Raw genomic sequence first — 23,434 nt, 5'->3', positions numbered from 1 at the left:
CGGAGTTAATCAAGCCATTATAAAATGGATATATTCCATGCTCTCTGAGAGGCTGTTAACCGCTGGTGGGAGCAGTGACGAACAAATCACAGTCAGGGCTAGACAAGGATGTCCCCAAGGGGGTGTTCTTTCTCCGCTGCTGTGGTGCTTCGTCGTAGACTCTCTATTAGTGGAGATGCAGGAACTCGGCTTTCACGTCCAAGCATATGCGGACGACGTCTGTGCGCCGGATAAATCCTTAAGGAGACTTTGCACGAAAGTGCAGAGGATTCTTGACAAAATCGATGACTTCCGTTCTTTCGGTCTTTCCGTTAATCCGAACAAAACAACCATAGTCTTGTTTACGAGAAAACGGAAATTGGATGGACTCAGTCTTCCAACACTGAAAGGTGTGACACTTGGTCTCTCCAACGAAGTTAAATATCTAGGAGTAATCTTGGATGGGAAGCTGACTTGGGAGACATACGTTTCACTGAAGGTGAATCGTGCATTCAAGATTTTTCAGCAATGCCGTAGAGCCTTTGGCAAAACCTGTGGTCTGAAACCTGCTGTGGTCCTATGGATATACACAGCACTTATCAGACCAATCATCACTTACGCTTCTGTGGTCTGGTGGCGACGGAGCATGGTTAAGTCCACAATCCGGGAGCTATACAGGCTGCAAAGAAGTGTATGTTTATGCATCACGGGTGCCATGAGTACAACCTCTGGTGATGCCCTAAATGCTATGCTTGATTTGCTCCCCCTGGATCTTAAGATACAACAGGAAGACACAGAGAAATCTTTAAGTTGCTGTCGGAGCAGTATCCACTGTTTTTGGCACCTAAAGATGACCTGATACCCACAGTTTCATTTGGAAGGAAATTTGATGTCAGATGTCAGCAATCCAGAATGCATTCAGGGAGGTTTGACGGATATTTTATTTACCGATGGGTCCAAGAACGAAATAGGGTCTGGAGCCGGATGGTACTTAAACGATAGTAATAAATATCACTATGCTATGGGGGGAATGGCAACTGTTTTCCAAACAGAAGTTTTTGCCATCCTAAAAGTAGCCGAATGGATAACCGAAAGGAGATGGAGCGGGAAACAGATTGGAGTCTTCAGTGACAGTCAGGCTGCATTGAGGGCCTGGAGAACGCGAAGCAAACCTTAAAGATTGTTCAAGAATATAAGAAGAAGCTTAATTCTGTCGCAAGACAAAACAGGCTTGTACTTATATGGGTTCCGGGGCACTCCGGTTTTCAAGGAAACGAAATTGCCGACGAATTGGCCAACCCTGGATCAGCGGTGCCCCCACAGGGGCCAGAGTCAATAATCGGAATCAGTCCCGCAGGAATCAAGAATGGGATCAGCGATTATGTAGGCAATCTACATAAAGAGCGATGGTCTAGAACGCTGAAGAACTGTAAAGTGTTTTGTGACAAGTCCGAACAGAAAACTGTCAAACTTTCTACTAAAACTTGGAAGGAAAGATATTCGGTTGATGGTCGGCATCATTACAGGGCACAACCCATGGAGTCAGCATATGACCACCATTGGAATCATCGAGGACCTGGTATGCCTGCCATGCTTGGAGGAGGCGGATAGCACTGAGTACTTTCTCTGTGAGTGTCCTGCCTTTGCTAGAGCAAGGCTACGAGTATTGGGTTCCGATGTCATGAGAATGAGTAATATTCGTTCTCTAAAACTGGAGGATATTTACAGATTTGCCAAAGAATCTGGAAAATTCTCACAGGACTAACTATCTCTATTTCTGTCTCTATTCTTTCCTATCTCTTTCTCTGATACTTTTCTCCTTCCCTCCTTGACTATCTACTCCCTTTCCAGAGCTTTAAATACAATTGGCTCTTTAGCCTGAGTGTTTTAGGAGCCACCAATTCTCCTGGTGCTCCTTGGCTCGACCTTTTCAAATTCAATTCAATAAAAATCGAGATGCTCATTAAGTTCATACATACATACACACATACATATATCCTTGAGCGGACTGTATAAAACTTCTCATTCCACAAGGTTTAGTAGTGTTTTCTGAATCGCCCAACTTTTCCATGTAGGAATACTCTCGGGCCTTTACCATTACGTGACGAAGAGGGAGCGTTACTGTAAAAGGTTCTTATACAACTTTCGAGCAAACCAATGCTGCGTCTAAAATACAATGATAAACAATTTTCAGCACCCAACTCCGTAGGCTCATTTTAATATTTCTTTTGCTGGCCGTTTCTTTCACGGCCTTTGCAAACAGTTGTGCTCAACGATCAGCAGCCAATATGTGACAATTCTCAGACGATCTCCTGTGTTGAATGCAACTTTGTCTGCCTCGTCTGCTGATCTGGCGAATATTTTACATTTGCATTCCTGAACGTCTGGATCGATCGATAAACCGAATCGTTTCCGATTTAATTTTAGTTACAAATAAAGCATCGCCATATGTATGTTTTTGCTTGTATGTGTGCATGTATGTGTGCGTGTGTATTGAAAAAAATTACATTAGTATTTTAAGTTGTAACTGTATGTCGGTCTGTTTAATATGCCAAATACTGCATTGAAATAAATACCTAATATGAGTGTATGTAGGTATAAATGTACATTAGGGTGTCTCACCAAAGTAATCAAAATTAAAAAAAGTAACGACTTTTCCAAACGGAATTATAAAAGTTAATATATGTTAAGACCTTCGTCAAAATATTTAGGAAAAATATAAAGATTTGCGCGGGCTGCACGCCTTTCTATACCTCCAATACCTCCATAATTGGAGTTTTCTTATAAATAAAATAGACCTTTGAAAATTTTTTTCTAAAAATCACATCACATGATACTGGAGTTTATGCTCAAAGGTCTGCACAAAAATGTTTCAAAATGTTATCAAAAGTATGAAGATACTGAAGATTTTTTGAAGTCCAGTCTGTGACAGAAGAAAAGAAACGGGTTTCTCATAACTTCAAGATATATTTCGTTTTGCTTTCTGCTGCGGAATAGTCCCACTCACGGGCTACAATGCCATAGTCCGGAAGCCAGGGGTAATTTTGACCTCATCATTTCATGCCGACTGATTTTAATACTGAAGGCAGACGCCATCCAATGGATGACGAAACCAACCGTCACCTGGTCCAGTAGCGGTGGGTACGTGCGTGGGATGCTGCGAAACGTGTCGAAAAAAAAAAATTTAACAACTCATTTTATACCGGCTGAAATTTTTTTCATGTATTATTGACATTTAGTAGAATAAAAACAAATAGTCAGCTGCGCCGTAGAGGGGAAAATACGTCAGCTGAACAGGCGAACTTGTAAAATAAATTAAAAAGTAAAACTACTTTATGCCAATTGAAGTTTTTCTACACAATTTTGGACGCATATGAAAATATAATAATGATGTTCAGCTGCGTTTATAGCGGTGGGAAGATCGTTAGCCGAAGCAAGAATGTATCATTGCGTTCAGCTGACGTATTTTCCCCCCTCTACGGCACAGCTGACTATTTTTTTTATTCTACTAAATGTCAACAATACATGAAAAAAATTTCAGCCTGTATAACATGAGTTGGTAGAAATTTTTTTTCGACACGTTTGGTACCCTCCCACAATCACACCCACCGCGGGTGCGTCAGCTGACGTTCACTTTCGTTATTCATTAAAGCTAAATCACAAGTATAGTCAAGAAATGAATGGTATAAAAACGCAGTCCAAAATCGACCCCTGGCTCCCGGACTACCAGTGCTAACTCAGATTAGTGTCGTTCGAAAACTTTCCCGTAAACGCAACCGAACAAAAACGAGTGAGAAGTACGCGAAGAGTTTTGAGGCGGTATTTTTATGCACGCATTCGAAAGGGTGGAAATTAACTTACGCCGCGGCTGCAAAAGTTATTAAAAAATCAAAAAAGCTTGTTGTGATGTGGAATCAGCGGTATAAAGTGTACAAAAAAGTTGATGATTTTTCCGAGCGCGAGTTGAAACAAGTGACTTTTTAAGCGGGACCCTTCTTTGTGACTACGTAAATCACGATCTGTTCTTGCTAGAAAGGAATTAGATGTGAGTACCATCGAACGACGACTGAAGGAGGCGAACATATCCTATCGTCCCACATCATCAAAATCAGTGCTCTCAGAAAAACACATTGAGAAACAACAAAACAAGAAAATGGCGTCACAGTATTGGACTGGTCTTCCCAGTCCCCAGACGCCAACCCCATTGTAAATGTGTGGGGAATCATGAAGACGCATCTTGTAGAAAATATAGTCCACGATTTACAACAACTCTTGACACACGAGTTCGCAAAATCTGGTCCTCTTTGTCGACGAGCTAGGCAGAAAAGCTGGTTCAAAGCACGCGGAGAAGATGTCAGGCTATGCTCGACAACGATGGAGACTACACGGCTGATTGAGCAATTGCGGCTCGTAAATTTTAAATATATATCTTTTATACTTCATGAATAATCGCGGAGTCTTTTTTCTGACACAGACTGTACTTTGAAGTCAGTTACAGCTCACGTAAATCTTAACACTTCTCCGAAATTCTTAAAATATTATATCATAATTTTTGACGTGATAACGTCTTATAATTCGATTTAACAGGCTGCACGCACGAAAAAATGTGTCGTTACCTTGCTCATTAGTGTTACCTTGCTCATATGTCGTTACCTTACTCATTAGTGTTACCTTGCTCATATGTAGTTACCTTGCTCATTAGTGTTACCTTGCTCTTTAGTGTTACCTTGCTCATTAGTGTTACCTTGCTCATTGCATTGAATGAACTGCAAGCGAAAGCGCGGAACGAACGACAAAGCAAACAAAGCAAACGAAAGGCAACGTTCGACATCTTGCTCTCACCTATTTAAGTGAGCGTATATATGTATGTATATGCGCATATGTAATATACATATATATATTCACGTATTTGTATTTGCATATGCCTTCTTATTGATTATTATTAATTTGATTCACTTGAAGAATTTAAAATAAAACCAAGTTTGTTAATAATACCTGTTGTTTTAATGTTATTATTATTAATTTTTTTATTATATATGAAGGAAAAAATGTATAGTAATATTTACCATATACCTTATAAGATATGTTGTCTATACTAATATTATAAAGAGGAAAACTTTGTTTGTTTGTAATGAAGAGGCTCAAAAACTACTGGACCGATTTTAAAAATTCTTTCACCATTCGAAAGCTACTTCCTCCACGAGTAACATGGATTATATTTTATTTTGGAAATAGGGCTCGAGATTTAGGTCAAAACGTGGACCCTAGAATGTGTTTGTACAATATGGATATCAAATTGAAGCTGTTGGTGAATGCTTTAGTACAGAGTATTTTTCATGCCGCTCCGTGACTGGGGTCTCGAGATATAGGTCAAAACGTGGACCCGCCGTGTCTTTAAACCGAATTAAACCAAACTTACACACATTGTTAAGTAGGTATTGAAGATGATTTCCGTATAGTTTGAATACCTATTGGTAGATAGGGTCTCAAGATATAGGTCAAAACGTGGACCCGGGTAACCTTCGGACGTGTATGTACAATATGGGTATCAAATGAAAGCTGTTGATAAGTGCTTTAATACGGGGTAATTTTTATGTTATGTTATGTTATGTTATGTTATGTTATGTTATGTTATGTTATGTTATGTTATGTTGTGTTATGTTATGTTATGTTATGTTATGTTATGTTATGTTATATTATGTTATGTTATGTTATGTTATGTTATGTTATGTTATGTTATGTTATGTTATGTTATGTTATGTTATGTTATGTTATGTTATGTTATGTTATGTTATGTTATGTTATGTTATGTTATGTTATGTTATGTTATGTTATGTTATGTTATGTTATGTTATGTTATGTTATGTTATGTTATGTTATGTTATGTTATGTTATGTTATGTTATGTTATGTTATGTTATGTTATGTTATGTTATGTTATGTTATGTTATGTTATGTTATGTTATGTTATGTTATGTTATGTTATGTTATGTTATGTTATGTTATGTTATGTTATGTTATGTTATGTTATGTTATGTTATGTTATGTTATGTTATGTTATGTTATGTTATGTTATGTTATGTTATGTTATGTTATGTTATGTTATGTTATGTTATGTTATGTTATGTTATGTTATGTTATGTTATGTTATGTTATGTTATGTTATGTTATGTTATGTTATGTTATGTTATGTTATGTTGTGTTGTGTTGTGTTGTGTTATGTTATGTTATGTTAAAGTATATTATGTTATGTTAATGTTAACTCATTCTCTATATCCATACAAAATATCTATCAAACAAATAAAATTAAAATTTTCTTTTGAAAAATGCAACCATTCAGTCAGTATTTTCTTATGACGTTATCACGTTAAACTATCGTCAGTAAACCGACTTTACAGACAACCTCTTTTTTTATAATTCCAATTTCTTTGTATGCAGAGTACATACACCACCTTGATCAAACAGTTCCCGGAACAACCGCCAAATGACGCTCTAAATCAACTGATTTTAGTTCTGTATATTTTGTTTTTTTTTTTCATTTTTTGTTAGGTGGCCACATCTGTATTAACATGCTTAGCAAAATTTCATTGCCATTACTTGACATTTGTAAAGTTACGCGGTCTTGAGTAAATCTACCTCTGCGCGTGTTTCGATATTTTACAGTTTCAAAAATGGATTTGAATTTGCAACAACGACTTTGTATTAAGCTTAGTGTTAAAATGGATTCAATGAGGCGAGAACGATTCTCGGTTTTCTGATTTTTTATCAGAAACTTTTTCATGACAGACAGAAATAACTTGAGGGGTTGCCATTGCCTGTCGAGGGTCGGCCACTATTAGAAAATAGTTTTTATAATTTTTAGTGTTTAGTGCTCACAGAAAGTTTGAAAGACGAACAATATCGAATAGTAGCTCCACATCAACCCGTTCGGCTACGGAGCCTGCCGTAATGTACGAAGGAGCATATACATATATACCTAAATAAAGTGCATATATATATATATAGGTATATAGGTAGGCGAGTATTTCACCCGATTACAAGTAAAAGCCCTTTATGTCGTCGGCAACCTGCACTGAAATTTTCAGATAATTATTCTCGGACAATATTTTAGTTATCACATATTTTATTTAAAAGAACTTTTTCGGAATTTTCTTAAAAAAATATCAGATTAACCCGTGAAATGAGGTAACTTTTACCCACTGTTAAAAAAGTTTAGACGTACCGGAGTATCACTTTGTTCTGCATGAATGGTTTACTCATAACTTACTTTGAGAATTATATGGTAGCTTCTCAGTTCCAATCCAAAAATCTAACTTTTCTTACTTATTTCTTTCATCTAAGCGATTGCCGAATCTTGAAGAGTATCAGGAAGGAATACTTTCCAATCCAACAAATTCTGATTTATTTGCTTTAAATATTTTGACCCTTTATTTAAATGACGGGATCCTCATAACGCCAGGGTATTCCACCGTCTATGAGATCACTGGCTTGTACGGCAATTAAGGAAGCAGTGGATTGGTTGCTCGCTTCTAGTCGGTGAATGCCTGACTTCTCTCACGACTGCATCGGAATACTTCGATATTAGGCAAATTTGGGTTCACGATCACAACGGCATAGAGGAAAACTGCTTGGTCGATGAGCAGGCTAGACAAGGGACGCTGAGACGACTTCATCGCAATATGAGAGGTTTGGAGGTTCCTTCATAACCTGTGGTCTGCTCATGGAAAGATGAGTCTCGCGTCAACTCAGCAATCGCTGGGATAATGTGCAAACGTGCAAAGTTGCGAGATTCTTCTGGCCACGGGTAGATCAGGGGCACTCGAGAAAACTTCTAAGGCTAACAAAGCCGCAGGTATCGCATTTGGTAGGTATTTTATTGTCCGTTAGGTGTCCATGCAGCGAGACTTGGGACTGCTTCAAGTGCTTTCGGCAAAAGCTGTCTTCAAGATGAGTCGGAATCATCTCAGCAGCTTCTTCTCAGCTGTCCTACTCTCTTCGGGCAAAGGTTTAAACATCTGAACTCTCCCTTTTTTTGCTACACCGGCGGATATTACTGGTTTAAATATCATACACCTGGCGAAATTCATCAGTAGCTTAAAGCGGTTAACTCAAACGTAAATCACCATCGTCTATTCCAAGCCTGTTCTTCATTTTTTCCAAGCCCCTTCTCCCTTTGTTCAAGTAGGCTCCTAGCAAGGGCCATTTAACCTAACCTAACCTAACCTAAGGCAATGCTAAAATTCATTGTTGTTCAGTGTTGAAAGCTACTTCTGCTTTTTGTCGCTTTTTGCCTTCTAAATATCAAATCTATTCTATATTAACCCATTCGATCCCATTGTACTCGCTTGAGTACAGAAAAAGCATCTTTTTCGAAACGACGTCAAAAGCCAACGCTTACAAATTTTTAAATGTACTCGCCACTTTATAATACAGAGCAATGTCGAAAAGGAATACACATGTTTCTCCTTCTTTTTTTGAGTCCCGTTATCCGTTATTCACTTGTCTTTGCGTGCACCTTTGCTATTTTTCTTCTTTTCATGGTTTAGTTTGCAATAAGCTCCATAGATGACTAGATGTGAAACTTATACATTTTGAGAGAGAGCGCGCCCATGAGGACGTTTCAAAACTTGGCAGCACTCACACATTATGGGATTTTGAACAGCTGATAGGCGAAATGGCAGACTGCCAGAAGAAACGCGCCGAAAATAACTGACGAAAACAGTTCGTTTTTGCTTAATGGAGAAATGACGTGTTGAAATGTTTATAATTATTTGTCTTAAAATTAATTCAATTGAAACGTAATAATTTAAATTGAAGGGAGTTTTAGAATTTTTCAAAGCCTTTTATATCCTTTTCAACTTCTACTTTAATTAGTCTTATGCACATATGCATATGAATACATTTTACTCGTACATACATGTACTTTTATTGAAATCTGTATGTTGGTTTATGTCTGTAAATTGGTATATACGTAAATATTCTATGAGTGAAAAGCGTAGGTAAGGGAATTTAATTTGAGTTTGAGATATTTTACGAAGATTAAAAGTAATCTGCTTTAACTTATTCTGTTCGTTGTTTGAGAATTTTTGTTTTTTGTTACCCACTTTCTGTGTTATATTAAAAAATCGCAATAAGTCATGTTTTTAATTATATATTAACTTTTGTTTTTCGGGTTCATAACTTTATTATTATTAAATTGCTTATGAATATCAGTTTTAAATAATTTCATTTACATATACATTTTTAAATTTTTTGCTTATTTATGTACATATTTCATACGGATTGTGCTTATTTTTAGTATATGTTGGGGGTTACGAGTGATATAAGGCTATTGGGCAACCGCACACTAAATACTAACCTCAATGGTGGTATGGAAACTAAAAATTCCAGACCTTTGGTTCAAAAATACCCAATTCATGTTTCTACCGGTGTGGCAATATTGGAAAATGTTATAAAAAATGCACATTTTTCAGCGCTCTCACGAGAAAAAGAGTTTCACATCTAGTCATCTATGATAAGCTCTCTGTTTGACAAAATCTAAGTTCTCACGGAAAAAGTTCAGTATTGTAATATTCATAATACATATAATTTGTATACTTTATACCAAAAAAAAACGAAAAAAGTTGTGGAAAAGTGCATTTCGGTAGGTTTAAATTCTAGTGTACTCGCATGGGTACAGTGGGAACATTCATATATATTTTGTGTGCATATTTCATGTAGATTTGGTAATGGATGTAAAAAAATTTTACGGAAAGAGGTTTCATAACCTTTCTGCGGCCACCGACTATATTGAATCAAGCGACCGTAGTCACTTCGACTTCGCTATTATACCGCCAAATACCCACTGTGACACAGACGAGGAGGACATTGAAGAGGATAATATATTGCGTGATGATATTCCAACCTTGGAATCGTATTTTTCGATTCTTCTTTACGTCATATGACCTTCTTACTTGGGGGTGAAGTGTACGTTGCTTCTCGGGGGAATGCACACAGAGGCGTATGGCAGTTGTGCCAGTAGCCTAAAGACCGACCATTGTGGTAGAATGCCACTCCTGCACGAGGTGCCCCTGCTTTTAACCAAAAATGGCGGATCTAGAGAGGCATAACTCGAAAAAACCCGTAATCCTAGGTGTAATTCGAACCGTGCCTATAGGATGAATGGCACTACGCAAGTGTGTCTTATAACGGTGACCTCCAGATATCGGGCGCCCTCTGGTTGTAATTAGCCTTACCGCGACACCGGGGCACTGTCGTGGCTCGACCTTCCCTTCCCCTTCACTCGTGGGACCACATGGCAGAGTCAAACAATTTATTAAAAAAGGCAGAAGTGCCTAATATAAACCAGGTCGATAACGACCTTTCGGTAAATAGTGCCGAATTACCAACAACATCGCAGGCAGCTAAGGGCAAACAATGCCCTCCAACTGTCAGCGAAAGTACCGATATGGAAGTTGACGACATGGCCCTGGGGCCAGATGGCAAAGCTTCTACCATATCACCAGAGGAAGAGGAGAAACTATTATCTTCTCCCACTCGTGACGCAGGAAGAAAGGACGAAGACAAGGTGCGGCTTTGCGGTGCCGCCAGAAAGCGCCTAAAGTACTTCCTAAGAAAAGGTCACAGCATTGACGAGGCAAGAGAGTTGGCTCAAAAACCAGCTGATCTGAAGCGACAACGCTCCAGCAGCACCACGCCAAAGCAAAGCTCCCCTAAACGTGCCAATTTACAGGGGAGCCCTAGCGTTGGACAAAAGGCAGAAGAGCCTACCGAAACGGAAGGACCAAAGGCAGCAGTGCCTAATCCAGAAGTCAAGGTAGACTCAACAAAAATGTCTTACAAAGACGCGGCGTGTAGCACGAAGTTGGGAATAATTCCTCCTGACTATCCCACTACAGTATGGTCGACGGAAAGACTAACGGCCATACAACATGCTATCCTGGAGGCGATAAGGAAAAAGCAGACTGGCGCTGCAAAGCCCAAATTTAATAGCTGCACCTTTCGCCCAGGATATATAGTTATATCATGCGGCTGCGATGATACGGCTAATTGGCTAAAGGAAGTAGTTCCTAAGCTGAAGCCGTGGAAAGATGCACAGCTGAAGATTGTGCAGGAGGCGGACATACCGCGCCCACAAATCTTCGTTGGTCACTTTCCAGAATTGGACAGCCCCTCAACTGAGGATATCATTAGCCTCCTTGACGGCCAAAACGAGGGCCTCAACACCAATGACTGGCGGGTGCTCAACAGAGTGCGCAAGGGCACTGTGGTAGAAATTACCATTGCTATTGACCCAATCTCCGCAGAAGTCATAAAGACTTCCAATAACTGGTTGAACTACGGGTTCGGTAAAACCCAACTTCGGCCAAAATCTAAAGGCCCGATTGATCCGCCTAAGGTTACCGAACAGGACCCTGACCCCTCGGCGAAACAAAGCTCTGAGAAAGCGGGAACTTTGACTCCAACGGCTTCAATAGCCCAGGACGATAAGGCCAGCTGCTCCAGACACGAGCCAGAAAAGCCAACAACATCCGGCACATGGCGCCATAACGTGGCCGAGGGTATCCGCATGCGACCCCCGCTGCAGGCTGATAAAAAAGCGCACAGCCACAAGAAGGATCGAAGGGGGGATCAGATGTCCGCTGAGGAAGCAGTCCTGCTGAAAAGCAACCGAGGCAAGAAAAAGGCAGCCATTGCCAAACGAAGGATCACTAGATGACCTGGCCTAAGCAAAAACCCTACAACACCAGAAGGCAACTCGGATGCCTTCAAATAAATCTCCATCACGCAAAAGCAGCCTCGGACGTGCTTACGAGGAGATTTAACCAAGAACTCTTGGATGTAGCTTTCATTCAAGAACCATGGGTACGTAAAGGAGTCATTCAGGGACTCCAGAGCGCAAACGGTAAGTTGATATATGCTGCCAACAAAGACCGTCCCAGAGCGGCGTTGATAATAAATAATCAACTAACCTTTATCCCAATATCACAGTTCATTACAGAAGACCTGGTGGCGATTTGGGTAAAAGTGCCAACGAGCAAAGGTGAGCATGAGGTAGTACTTGCCTCCGCCTACCTTCCAGGAGATGAGGTCACTGCTCCAACAAGGGAGGTTATAGCCCTGGTGGAATATTGTCAGCAAAAACGTCTCCGGTGGATCCTCTGCTGTGATGCAAATGCGCACCACACAGCGTGGGGAAGCACAAACATCAATCCAAGAGGTGAGTACCTTATTGAATTTCTACTTAGGTATAATATATCTATCCTAAACCGAGGCAACGAACCTACATTCATTAATGCAATCAGAGGTGAAGTCCTTGACATCACTCTCTCTAGCCATAATGTTTTGTCCGAAGTCTCAAATTGGCATGTGTCAGAGGAAACATCTATGTCGGATCACAGACATATTAGATTCGATATAGGTGCAACCAAACCACAAATGACAATTTACAGAAACCCCAGAAAAACTAACTGGGACTACTTTCACTTCTATTTAGAACAAAGTGTTAACTGCTCTAAGCGTCACATTCAGCTTATATCTGAGCTTGAGTTCGAATCGAACGAACTACATTCAAACATAATATCTGCGTTTCACGAAAGTTGCCCAGTAAAAGTGAAAAAGCCACAAAGAAATGTTCCTTGGTGGAATAGTACACTTTCCAACCTGCGTAAAGAAACAAGAACCCTATGGAATAGAGCTAAAGCAATGGGGGACTGGTCCTCCTACTCAACAGCCCGAACCAACTACAATAAAGAATTGAGGAAATCTAAAAGGGCTACTTGGAGGAATCACTGTGAAAAGATTTGTAGTCTTCCGGATGCTATTCGTATCCAAAAAGCCCTACTAAAAGATCACTCAAACGGCATTAGTACCCTGAAAAAGCCAGACGGAAGCTACACAAAGAATCCAGAGGAAACCAGTCAACTTCTGCTGGACACTCACTTCCCTGGATCACTTGTGCTAGACGAGATCTCTGTACCGGCAGAAGCCACTACATCTGCGGGTGCTGAGAACTTAAAACTAGCAAACAAGCTATTCCATGAAAAGCGGGTACAATGGGCGATATCAACATTCAGCCCATACAAATCTCCTGGTCCTGATGGGATATTCCCCTGTCTTTTACAGCAGGGTGCACACCATATTATCCCTAATTTGACCAGACTATACAAAGCAAGCTTACTGCTAGGGTATTTGCCTACAAAATGGGCTGAGGTTAAGGTCGTATTTATTCCAAAGGTAGGGAAAAAACCCGAACAATTGCCTAAATCATACAGACCAATTAGTCTCAGCTCATTTTTCCTCAAAACAATGGAAAAGATAGTTGATCAGTATATTAGGGAATACAATCTAGCTAAATTCCCACTGCATCGACTTCAATTTGCCTATCAACAGGGAAAATCCACTGAGACTGCAATACACAGCCTGGTAACAGTTATTGAAAAGGCTATTGAGTCCAAACAGATAGCTCTATGTGCATTTATTGACATATCAGGAGCTTTTGATAACACCTCCTATGAGGCAATCTATAATGCCCTATATCTAAAGGAGGTACCTGAACCCATCACTAGATGGATAATATTCATGCTGAAATCTAGGACGATCAGCACCGAACTAGGAGGAACAATCAAATCTATTAAAGCCACAAGAGGTTGCCCTCAAGGTGGCGTACTCTCTCCTCTTCTGTGGACTCTAGTCATAGATGAACTTCTCCACAAACTGAATAACCTAGGATTTCACACTCAGGGTTACGCTGATGACCTAGTAGTTTATGTATTAGGCTGGCATGAGGAAACCATTTCGGATCGCATGCAACAAGCCCTTACACTAATAAACAAATGGTGCACGGAAAAAGGGCTCTCCATCAACCCATCCAAAACAACACTTGTACCATTTACTAGGAGAAGGAACATAAATCTCAAATGTCCGACCCTTAACAGAACAACACTTGAACTCTCGACAGAAGCGAACTATCTTGGCGTTAGTCTTGACAAAACGCTTACGTGGAACTCCCATATTGAGAGAGTTACTTCAAAAGCCACAAGGGCATTCTTTGCCTGTACAAGGCTTTTTGGTAAGACATGGGGACTAAGCCCTAGAATGACCTTCTGGACATTCACCACAGTTGTAAAACCCATAGTCACTTATGCATCCTTAGCATGGTGGCCCAAGGTCAAGCAAAGAAAGGCGGCAAACGAATTAAGCAAACTGCATCGCCTGGTATGTGTTGGTATTACAGGGGCTATGAAAACGTGTCCCACGGATGCATTGGGTGTGCTCCTGAACATACCACCGCTTCCAATTCTAATTGAAAGGGAAGCTCGCTCGAGTGCCTTAAGACTAAAAGGTATATCTGAACTTAAAAGTGGGGATATGAAAGGACATTTAAAGATCTTAGAAGACTTCCTACATAGTCCCATTCTTCATAGGGATGATATACTATCACCCAAACCAATACTCTTCAGGAACTTCCAAGTTATAATCAATGAACGAACAGACTGGAGAACTAACTCTATCACCTTCAAACCTGGCTCCCAGCTATGGTTTACTGATGGGTCCAAATTGGAAAATGGTAGAACAGGGGCAGGAATCAATGGGCCCAAATTCAAAAAATCGATTCCGATGGGATCCTACCCAACTATATTCCAGGCAGAAATACATGCCATTGAAATATGTGTGAGAGAATGCCTTAGAAGGAAAATGAGAGGTACTCACATCTACATACTTTCAGATAGCCAAGCGGCTTTAAAAGCCCTTCTATCAACAACCATCACCTCTAAACTGGTAAACGATTGCCTAAACCTCCTAAACACGTTAGGAAACCTCAACACAGTAACACTATGTTGGATTCCGGGACATGAAGGACATGAGGGAAATGAAATGGCTGACGACCTTGCAAAACAAGGAGCAAATATGCAACTTACTGGTCCTGAGCCTTTCTGTGGACTGACAAAAGGCCACATTAATGAATTCCTTAGGAAATGGGAGGAAAGAAAACTTGCCGCACATTGGCTAAACTGTGCCGGTCAGCGTCAAGCCAAACTATTCCTAAGTCCCAACAAAGGAATATCTGACAAACTTCTCTCACTAAACAGAGTAGATCTGCGTCTTTTAACCGGATACCTTACAGGTCACTGCAGCCTGAGGTACCATCTAAACAATATTGGTCTATCCCAGACCAATGTCTGCCGCTTTTGCGAAATGGACATAGAAAGCTCAGAACATTTGCTTTGTGAATGTCCTGCGTTGGGCAGACAAAGACTTCACCACCTTGGTGGTATCGTAGTATCTCCATGCAATCTTTGGAACAACAAACCCAAAACTGTGCTAAAATTTCTAAAAAGCCTAAAACTCTAGGGTTACAAAATAGGCCTTTCACAATAGATCAGCTCTGGTCGCAGTGCGTAATGGCCTTCTAATAATAATAATAATAATGACCTTCTTAGAATCTTGAAAGAACAAGGATTTAAGGCTACTGGAACTGTTCGTGAACGGCGGACCAAAAAATGTCCTCTGAAAACGAACAAAGAACTACAAAAGAAGAAACGGTCTCCCCGTTTGATTTTATGTAAATTTATCATAATGATTTATTTGAATAGTTGTTTTGTAACAAATTTTGTAGGTTTTCTGACTCAGGAATACTTTTTGTGACGTGGAATGACAATAGCGTTGTGACAGTGGGAACAAACTTTGATAGAGTTGAACCTTTACATACCGTCAAACGATGGTCAAGACAAGAGAGGCGCAAGGTGAATGCCCATCAGCCGAAGTTGATAGCGGAATACAACTCAGGAATGGGAGGAGTTGACCTCCACGACCAAGCTTTGAATACTTACAATACAAAGTTTAGAGGAAAGAAATGGTGGTGGCCTCTTTTCACCACAATGACAAGCTCGTGCGTAGTAAACGCATGGAAGCTTTATAAAATGGCAAGTAAGAGTCAATGCGACTTTTTGCAATACCAACGTGAAATTGTGCGATTTTATTTACGCAATTATAATATCCGGGACATATCTTCAAAACAATCGACAACGGCATCAATAGCTGGTTCCTCATATAACCATTTTCCCAAAAGGATATCGAATCAGCTGAGGTGCAGGGAGTGTCACCAAAGAATTTGATGGATTTGCGAGTTATGCAATGTAGCCCTTTGCGTAGAGAGAGAATGTTTCAAAAACTTCCAGACTGTTAACCGTACTAATAACCAAGGAAGTCTTTGAAAGTGTCTTTTTATTTAATACTCCATATTTTCATATACAGGCAATGTATATACATATTATCCCATTGTACTCGATTGGGTACAGCCCAAAAAATGCATTTCTTTGATTTTTTTTCGTGTTTTTTTTTTTTATGGAGCTTAATTACACTATTTCAATAAACGTTTTATAAACGCATTTAAAAAAAAATTGTTTTATATAAGGTTGGGATTTAATGGGTTAAGAGTAAAAGGTGCTCAAGTCTGGTTGAATTACTAAATTTGAACCCTCTTTACTGCGGTCCCCGGACAGAATATAAAATTTTATATTTGGAAAGAAGGCCGACGCCGTAGCCGAATGGGTTGGTGCGTGAGTACCATTCGGAAAGTTAGAGACATGGCACTACGGGCGCATATGGATATTATGTTTAGTTAGTAGTATGCCTTGAATGAATATACACCAAGCTTCAGCCAAATCGGTATATTTTTTCGTGTTTGATATTCCTCGAGGAAGTCGAGGGATTTTCCTTTTTCATCACGACAACGCTCCAGCTTTCGCCTCAGCATAGTCGTTTCACATCCTTCCTATTATGCTAACTAAATAAAAATTATTTATTCCAAACAGTTAACTAGTTTTTATTCTTGCACAGAATTTTCAAACGAATCTCCTCAACACATAAATTTTGTTCTCCGAAAACTGCACTAAACTAATTGCTTCAATATCGCAAGCTCAACTTCTCTAATTTGTTAGTGAAATAAGAGTTTTAATGCTTACAAAAAAAGGGAGATATATCAGTAAATGGTTAGCAAAGTTGGAAGCATCAACTTCTTTTACAGGCCAGAGCAATTCTATTGCTTCGGCAAGGTAGTAAAGTCCACTCGAACAAAAGAAGAGGAAGAAGCTCTTGGGGAACTTTACTGAGACAATCACTTTGGGTGCTTACAACCAAATGTTTACAGTGATTTATTCCCAGTTAGGTTAGGTTAGGTGTGGCAGCCGCATTGCACATAGAGACAGCGATGGCACTTAGACCACAAAATGGGTGCGTTGTGAGCTGGGCTACATTTCCCCTTCCTTATTGAACCATCCTGAGCTTTCGACTGAGCGTAAAAGGTTGTTGATACCTAAAGTGTATAGATTATCTACATTCATGAAGAAGGAGTATCTCAAATATCGGTTCCTGCTTCTGGCTAGAGACGGGTATGTGCAAAAAAGGTGTTGAATTGTTTCCAAATCCTCCTGATTACTACAACTTCGACAGAAATCATGCACGCCTAATCTCTTTGCATGATTTCCTATGAGACAATGTGCTGTGAGGGCCCCTACTAAGGTCCTAATTTGAAGTCTATTCAATTTTATAATATTCTTGTACAGACGCAGTTTTAGTCTTGTCCATGTTTACCTAGCAAATTCACAGTAATAATAAAAATAGTAATTCTTAAAATAAAGAAACTGGATTTGGAGGTATTGAGCAGCAATATTTGTTCAATTTACTACTCCCACTTAGAGACTGATTATGTCGAAATGGTGTTCTTGATTTCCACTCTATTTACCCCTTCCATTTCATGCCAATTTTAATAAATTTTAATTAATTTCTCAGAACAAAGTTTGGTTGAACAAATATGTTGAGAGAAAATAAATGTAAATATGTTGTGCTGCGAGGACTTGAAAGCAAATAAACCGCATGGCTCACTCTTACATATCCATCCATAAAAAAGAAACATTTTGTAAAACCCATTTCTTTACTCAACAATATTTGTATTAGGTATTTCATGCGCTTGCACACCCCCTGAGCTTCGGAGAAATGCTCTTACAGAAAACAAGCTGCACAATTTCCATATTTTCAAATTTAATAATTTCTTACAAGCACTGCTACCCTGCCCGCGCTTCCCACCACCAACGGCCCGACATGACACAGCCACTGGTGCGTGCCTCAGACGTCGGAACATGTTGCTGCGGCTGCTGCTCCGTGCAAGCACTCATTCACTCAAGTCTTTAATAGGTTCAGACAACGGAAAATGGGTCGAAACTTGACCTCGCCAATAGAGAACGAGTGACCTCGAATGAATTAATTTTAGCTCGTGTGCGTGCGCTTGTGTGCGCCCAAGTTGTTGTGCCGCTGCTCGATCTTCTTCAATAACAACTTAAAAAACCCAAATGTATGTTTATTTCGAAAATAAATATTTTTGTTTACTTTTTGAATTAGCTGCACATTGTGTCTTCCCTTGTTTCGCCTTAGTTTTCCTTGTTTTCCGATTTTTTTTTTTTTCTTTTTTGCTCTTTGGTTGGCTGCTGCCGATATCCGCTAATCGCTTAGTGACACTTGCGGCGTTGTTTGCCCGCTGATGTTCCCTCCTCCTACCAACTAATTATTGCTCTAATCTGACATGAGCCACTTTGGCCACCGTTGCATACGCAGCACTCAAATGCATGCACGTGGGTTTCTTGGCTTAGATGTGGGCCCTGCGGCATTTGCTGCAAGTTGATCTCGCTCATAAATATGCCACCGCAGTCGCTGTTTTTGCTATTGCCGCAGCCGCTGCTGATGATGCTGACGGCTGCAATGCGAAGTGAGCGTGTAATCACTGCACTGCAGCAGCAACCTGGAGACGCACACACCAACATGAATACGCACACGATCTGGCGCGTCCCATTAACATCTTCATAGTTGCACATCCCAGCGGCAACGGCATACGCGCCCCAATACGCGTTGTTGCGCCGTGATTAATGCAGGATTTCTTCGAGTTGCTTGTTTTTAATTTGTTGCAACGCAATATACAGCAATCATCACGTACTATTGTCATAATTATCGTTTAATATGCGCCTTTTATCATTTAGTGCCTCGGTGCTGTAGTGCGGCCGTTTGCTTGGTGTGTTTGCTGTGGCTTGTCAACATTTGATTTGCGATTGTCAACATTTCTGTGCGATTATGCGCGCCGCGCATCATTTGCTCGCAACCCAAAAACGCATATATCAAATGTATGTATGTATCGTACATATTTACATGTGAATGTATGTATTCACATGCCCATATGCGGATGCGCGGGCGTGTTTCGGATGCGCCAGCAACGCTTTCAGGAGTAGTGATTGAACCTACGCGACTAAAAAGAGCAGTGAAATTTTTCTTCGCATTACTTATCGCTGCAATATTTATGACGTTTTCGCTACTTGTGCAGATACAGTTAACAATTAAATGTGCAAATTTGCATCTGCTTGTATGCACTTGAATATGTAAATGAGCTCCTTGTGGCGCCTTCTTCTTCCGCAAGTATTTACTTAGCACAATCGTAAGCCTACCATATTTCAATCAAGAGGGTGGAGCCTAAATGATATTCCGTTAGACCCACCTTCAAGTTGTTTCACGAAAGAAATTACTTTTAAATTTATTCAGTGCTCAGACCAGAGACTTGTAAAAAATTGCATAAATATGAGAGTCTTTTGAACAGTCTGTGCAAGAATAAAAACTACTTAACTCTTTGGGGTAAATAATTTTTATTTTTCGACATATACTCCTTTCAGGCTTTTACACTTCGTCCAAAGCTGTTCTAGTTTGTTCATCCCTTCCGAATTATAGGGGTTGTTCCAGTCTGCAAGATAGACATTCGTTTCTACAATTACCTCCTCGTTTGAAGAAAATCTTCAAATTGGGGAACAAATAGTCTAGAGAATTGGAAGGATGTGAAACAAGTTGCAACCACATTTCCATTAATTTTGCGACCACAACTGCTAAGGCGTAAGCTGGTGCGTTGAGGTGATGGAAAAAAATCACTCGAGTTCCTCGATTCGCCAGTATTGCTATCTTTTTGACCTTGCACAGATCTTTCAAACGACCCTTGTAACTTTTTATAAATATATTTTCAATCAGAGATAACTGATGGTGTTTTCGAGATTGAAATTGTTACCATAGGTCAAATCATAATTTTTACGTCTTTAGACAGCAGTTATTCCCAAAAACTTTTAATACAATTTAACAACTATGGCTAATTTGTTTAGGTTTTGTCTCGTGATGTTCTCATGACTCTACAGTAAGTTTCAAAATCGGAGCACCAAATCGGCAGTCACGCACATCGTTAGATATTCTTCGTCTTCTTTCATAGCGTTGCAACGCGGGGTGCGCCAAAGCTTCCTTCAAAATGCTCCTCCAAAGCGGTCTATCTTGAGCTGTTGCTTCGTAGTTACGTATTCTCAGCTTCTTAAGATCGTGTTCCCCTGCGTCTATCCAACGGTTCCTCGGTCTGCCTTTGGCCTTCACGCCCATTAGCTTTCCTGTGAAGGCTTTCTTCACGGTACAGTCAACAGGCATACGAATCACATGACCTAGCCATCTTATGCGCTGCGCTTTAAGAAAACGCACAGCTGTCTCGTTCTGAGTTAGATCGTTCAGTTCCGAGTTCAATCGGATTCTATAGGTACCATATTCCATTCTTATTGGGCCAAAGATCTTTCTTAAAATTTTTCTTTCCATGCGAGCAATCTGAGCACAATCATCAACCTTAAGAGTCCATACCTCACAACCATATGTTAGGATTGGTCGAATAAGAGTCTTGTACATAGTGAACTTTGTAGCTTTAGACAAAAGTCGGAACTTGAACAAGTTAAGGTGGGCGTAATACGCTTTGTTGGCGGCGTTGATGCAATCCCTGACGGCGGAAGTTGAATCACCCCTACATGCGAACATAACTCCTAGGTACTTAAAATGCTGCACTGCCACATGGAAATTTGGCATCTGTGCCAATCGAGGCCGCCTCGATTTCAACAGATATTTGGTTTTGCCCTCGTTTACAAAAAGTCGAATATCGTTCGCAATTTTGTTAATTTTTAAGAAAATTTCTTTTTAGTTATTCATATTTCTTGAGAGAATAGCGATGCCATCTGCATAAGCACATATTTGGGTTGATTTAGTTATCAAGGTACCACCTTTGTTGGCTTCCCTTACGACAAAGTGCAGCATCAAATTGAATATGACTGTTGATAAGGCATCACCTTGTTTTACACCTGTTTCAATAGGGAACGACTCCGTGAGCTTCCCTTGAATGATCTCTTTTGCTTGTGTATTTGTGAGCGTTGCGCTAACGAGCCTTATTAGTTAGTTTTCCAAGAATAAGCAATATGTGCTGGATGCTATGTCTTTTAACACTGTCGATGGCTTGTTTGAAATCAATGAACAGGCATCGTTAGATTTATAGATATTTAAACTCTTTTTTTATAGGCGAATCTCTAGAAAATCATCTGATTACTTTATTACTTATGCTTTCATTGATTCACTTACGGCTTGAACGATTTGGACGAGTTTTTATACTGACTGTACTTGGCCATGGCCGCCGTAGCCGAATAGGTTGGTGCGTGACTAGCATTCGGAATTTTCGGTGAAACACCCAAATGAAGAAGAAGTTTTTTCTAAAAGCGGTCGCCCCTCGGCAGGCAATGGCAAAGCGCCGAGTGTATTTCTGACATGAAAAAGTTCCTCATAAAAAATATCTGCCATTCGGAGTCGACTTAAAACTGCAGGTCCCTCCATTTTTGTGGATCAACATCAAGACGCACGCCACAAATGGGAAGAGGAGCTCGGCCAAACACCCAAAAAGAGTGTTTTCGTGTTCGCAACTGTACTTGCATGTTTAAAAATTAGTGATTATTTCTAGTGGCTACTGTTAGGCATTCCAGTGCATTTGCATATTCAGATGAGCGCCATCTGATAACCTTGAAAATGGAGTAGTTTTGGAATTAAGGCAGTTAAGCAGATATAATTGAAAGATTAAAATGGTTTTAAATCGAAATCTATCATAATTAACTCAGAATTTGTTGTCTTTGTTGCGCAAATAATACAAAATTTGATTATATTTCCTATTTTACGCTCTCGGTGTTAGCTGTTTGCGTCACATTGGCGATTGCTTACACAAATCTCTTAAAAATCATAAAAATCTAAAATATGCCTGCATCATTAGTATGAAAGTGTGTATGTGTATAGGTATGTATGTATGTATGTATGTATGTATGTATGAAGGTATGAAGGTATGTGTGTATTATTTATTTGACAACGGAGTGATAACGTGACCATAATAGATTTTTCGCTACGGATATAGCTGTCAGTCAAACATACCAACGCATTCAAATACTTTCAATATAATGTAACGGGTGTTTTTTAAGAGCTTAGCAACTTAAAATGACAACACAATACAGAAATATTGTTTAAGGTACTTATTATTATTTGGTATATAATTTCATGGAATTTTTTTTTATATGATCCATAAAAAACTCGTGCCTGATCGATGGCTTTGAGGAATCTCCAAGGAGTTGAGATGATCACCGCAAGGGACTTCTGGAGAAACGGGCTCCACACAACCAGCGATAACTTTTACAATTATTAATTTTTTGTTTTTGACGTTTGGCTTAAGTCAAGTTGAAAGATGATGTATAGTATTAATGCTATGTTTTTATTTTTGTAAAATAAAACAATTGACTAACAGAAAAAAAATTATTGAAAATCAGAATTTTTTCAGGCCTCAGACTACACCTAATCCCTTATGTCCTTTTAAATGGTGGTTAAGTTTCAAGGGCCGGTGTTGATTTTGTATAAAATACTACTGTTTTAAGAAATTATTGTCATTTTTCTTCATTAAGATAATATTGGTATGGCTCAATTAAGTGTGGAGCAAAATATTGGCCAAATAGACGCGCAGCCTCGGCGGCACACCTCCAAAGACCACGAAATGTAAATAGTTCCTTATCTAAAGTGTGGTTAAGTTTCAAGAGCCGGTGTTTATTTTGAATAAAATTCAATTTTTTTAAGAAATAATTGTCATTTCTCTTTATTATGATAATATTGGTATGGCTTAATTACGTATGAAGCAAAATATTGGGCAAATGGCCGCCGCGGTCTCGGCGGCACACCTCCATCCGATGGTCAAAATTTTCGCTGACGCTGAGGCATAATTGAGGTTCTATGCCATTAATGTGCCGAATTATCTCATCCTTTAGCTCTTGAATTGTTGCTGGCTTATCGACGTACACCTTTTCTTTCAAATAACCACAAAGAAAGAAGTCCGACGGTGTCGTTGACGTTTAGGTGTGGTTCACATTCAACATCGGCCCTTGAAATTTAACCACCCTTTATACCGTATTTGGCCAGGTCGATTTTTGTCTTCCTTTAGTTCTTGTTGGTCTCACGCAGGTTTTGTACTTCTTTCCCTTAATCATTAGTGGCATTTTCCTGTCCCATAATACGGCCGTCAGGCTGCGCCGCATTTACGCTGTGTGTCACAT

The 23,434-nt window shown here is 39.7% G+C and overlaps 1 protein-coding gene across 1 annotated transcript; it reads left to right on the top strand.

Annotated features, from left to right (window-relative positions):
- Positions 1–10,182: 10,182 nt before the first annotated feature.
- LOC128864347 (uncharacterized) lies at positions 10,183–12,705 on the top strand. The gene is made up of 2 exons (XM_054103966.1): positions 10,183–11,883; positions 11,970–12,705. The coding sequence occupies exon 1, from the start codon at positions 10,273–10,275 to the stop codon at positions 11,695–11,697; it is 1,425 nt and encodes a 474-aa protein (XP_053959941.1). The 5' UTR covers positions 10,183–10,272; the 3' UTR covers positions 11,698–11,883; positions 11,970–12,705.
- The last annotated feature ends 10,729 nt before the right edge of the window (positions 12,706–23,434 follow it).

Source organism: Anastrepha ludens, chromosome 2, assembly GCF_028408465.1.
Source record: "Anastrepha ludens isolate Willacy chromosome 2, idAnaLude1.1, whole genome shotgun sequence".
Classification (NCBI taxonomy): Eukaryota; Metazoa; Arthropoda; class Insecta; order Diptera; family Tephritidae; genus Anastrepha; species Anastrepha ludens.
The sequence above is the reverse complement of the archived record's forward strand: the minus strand, read 5'-3'. Positions and strand labels throughout refer to the sequence as shown.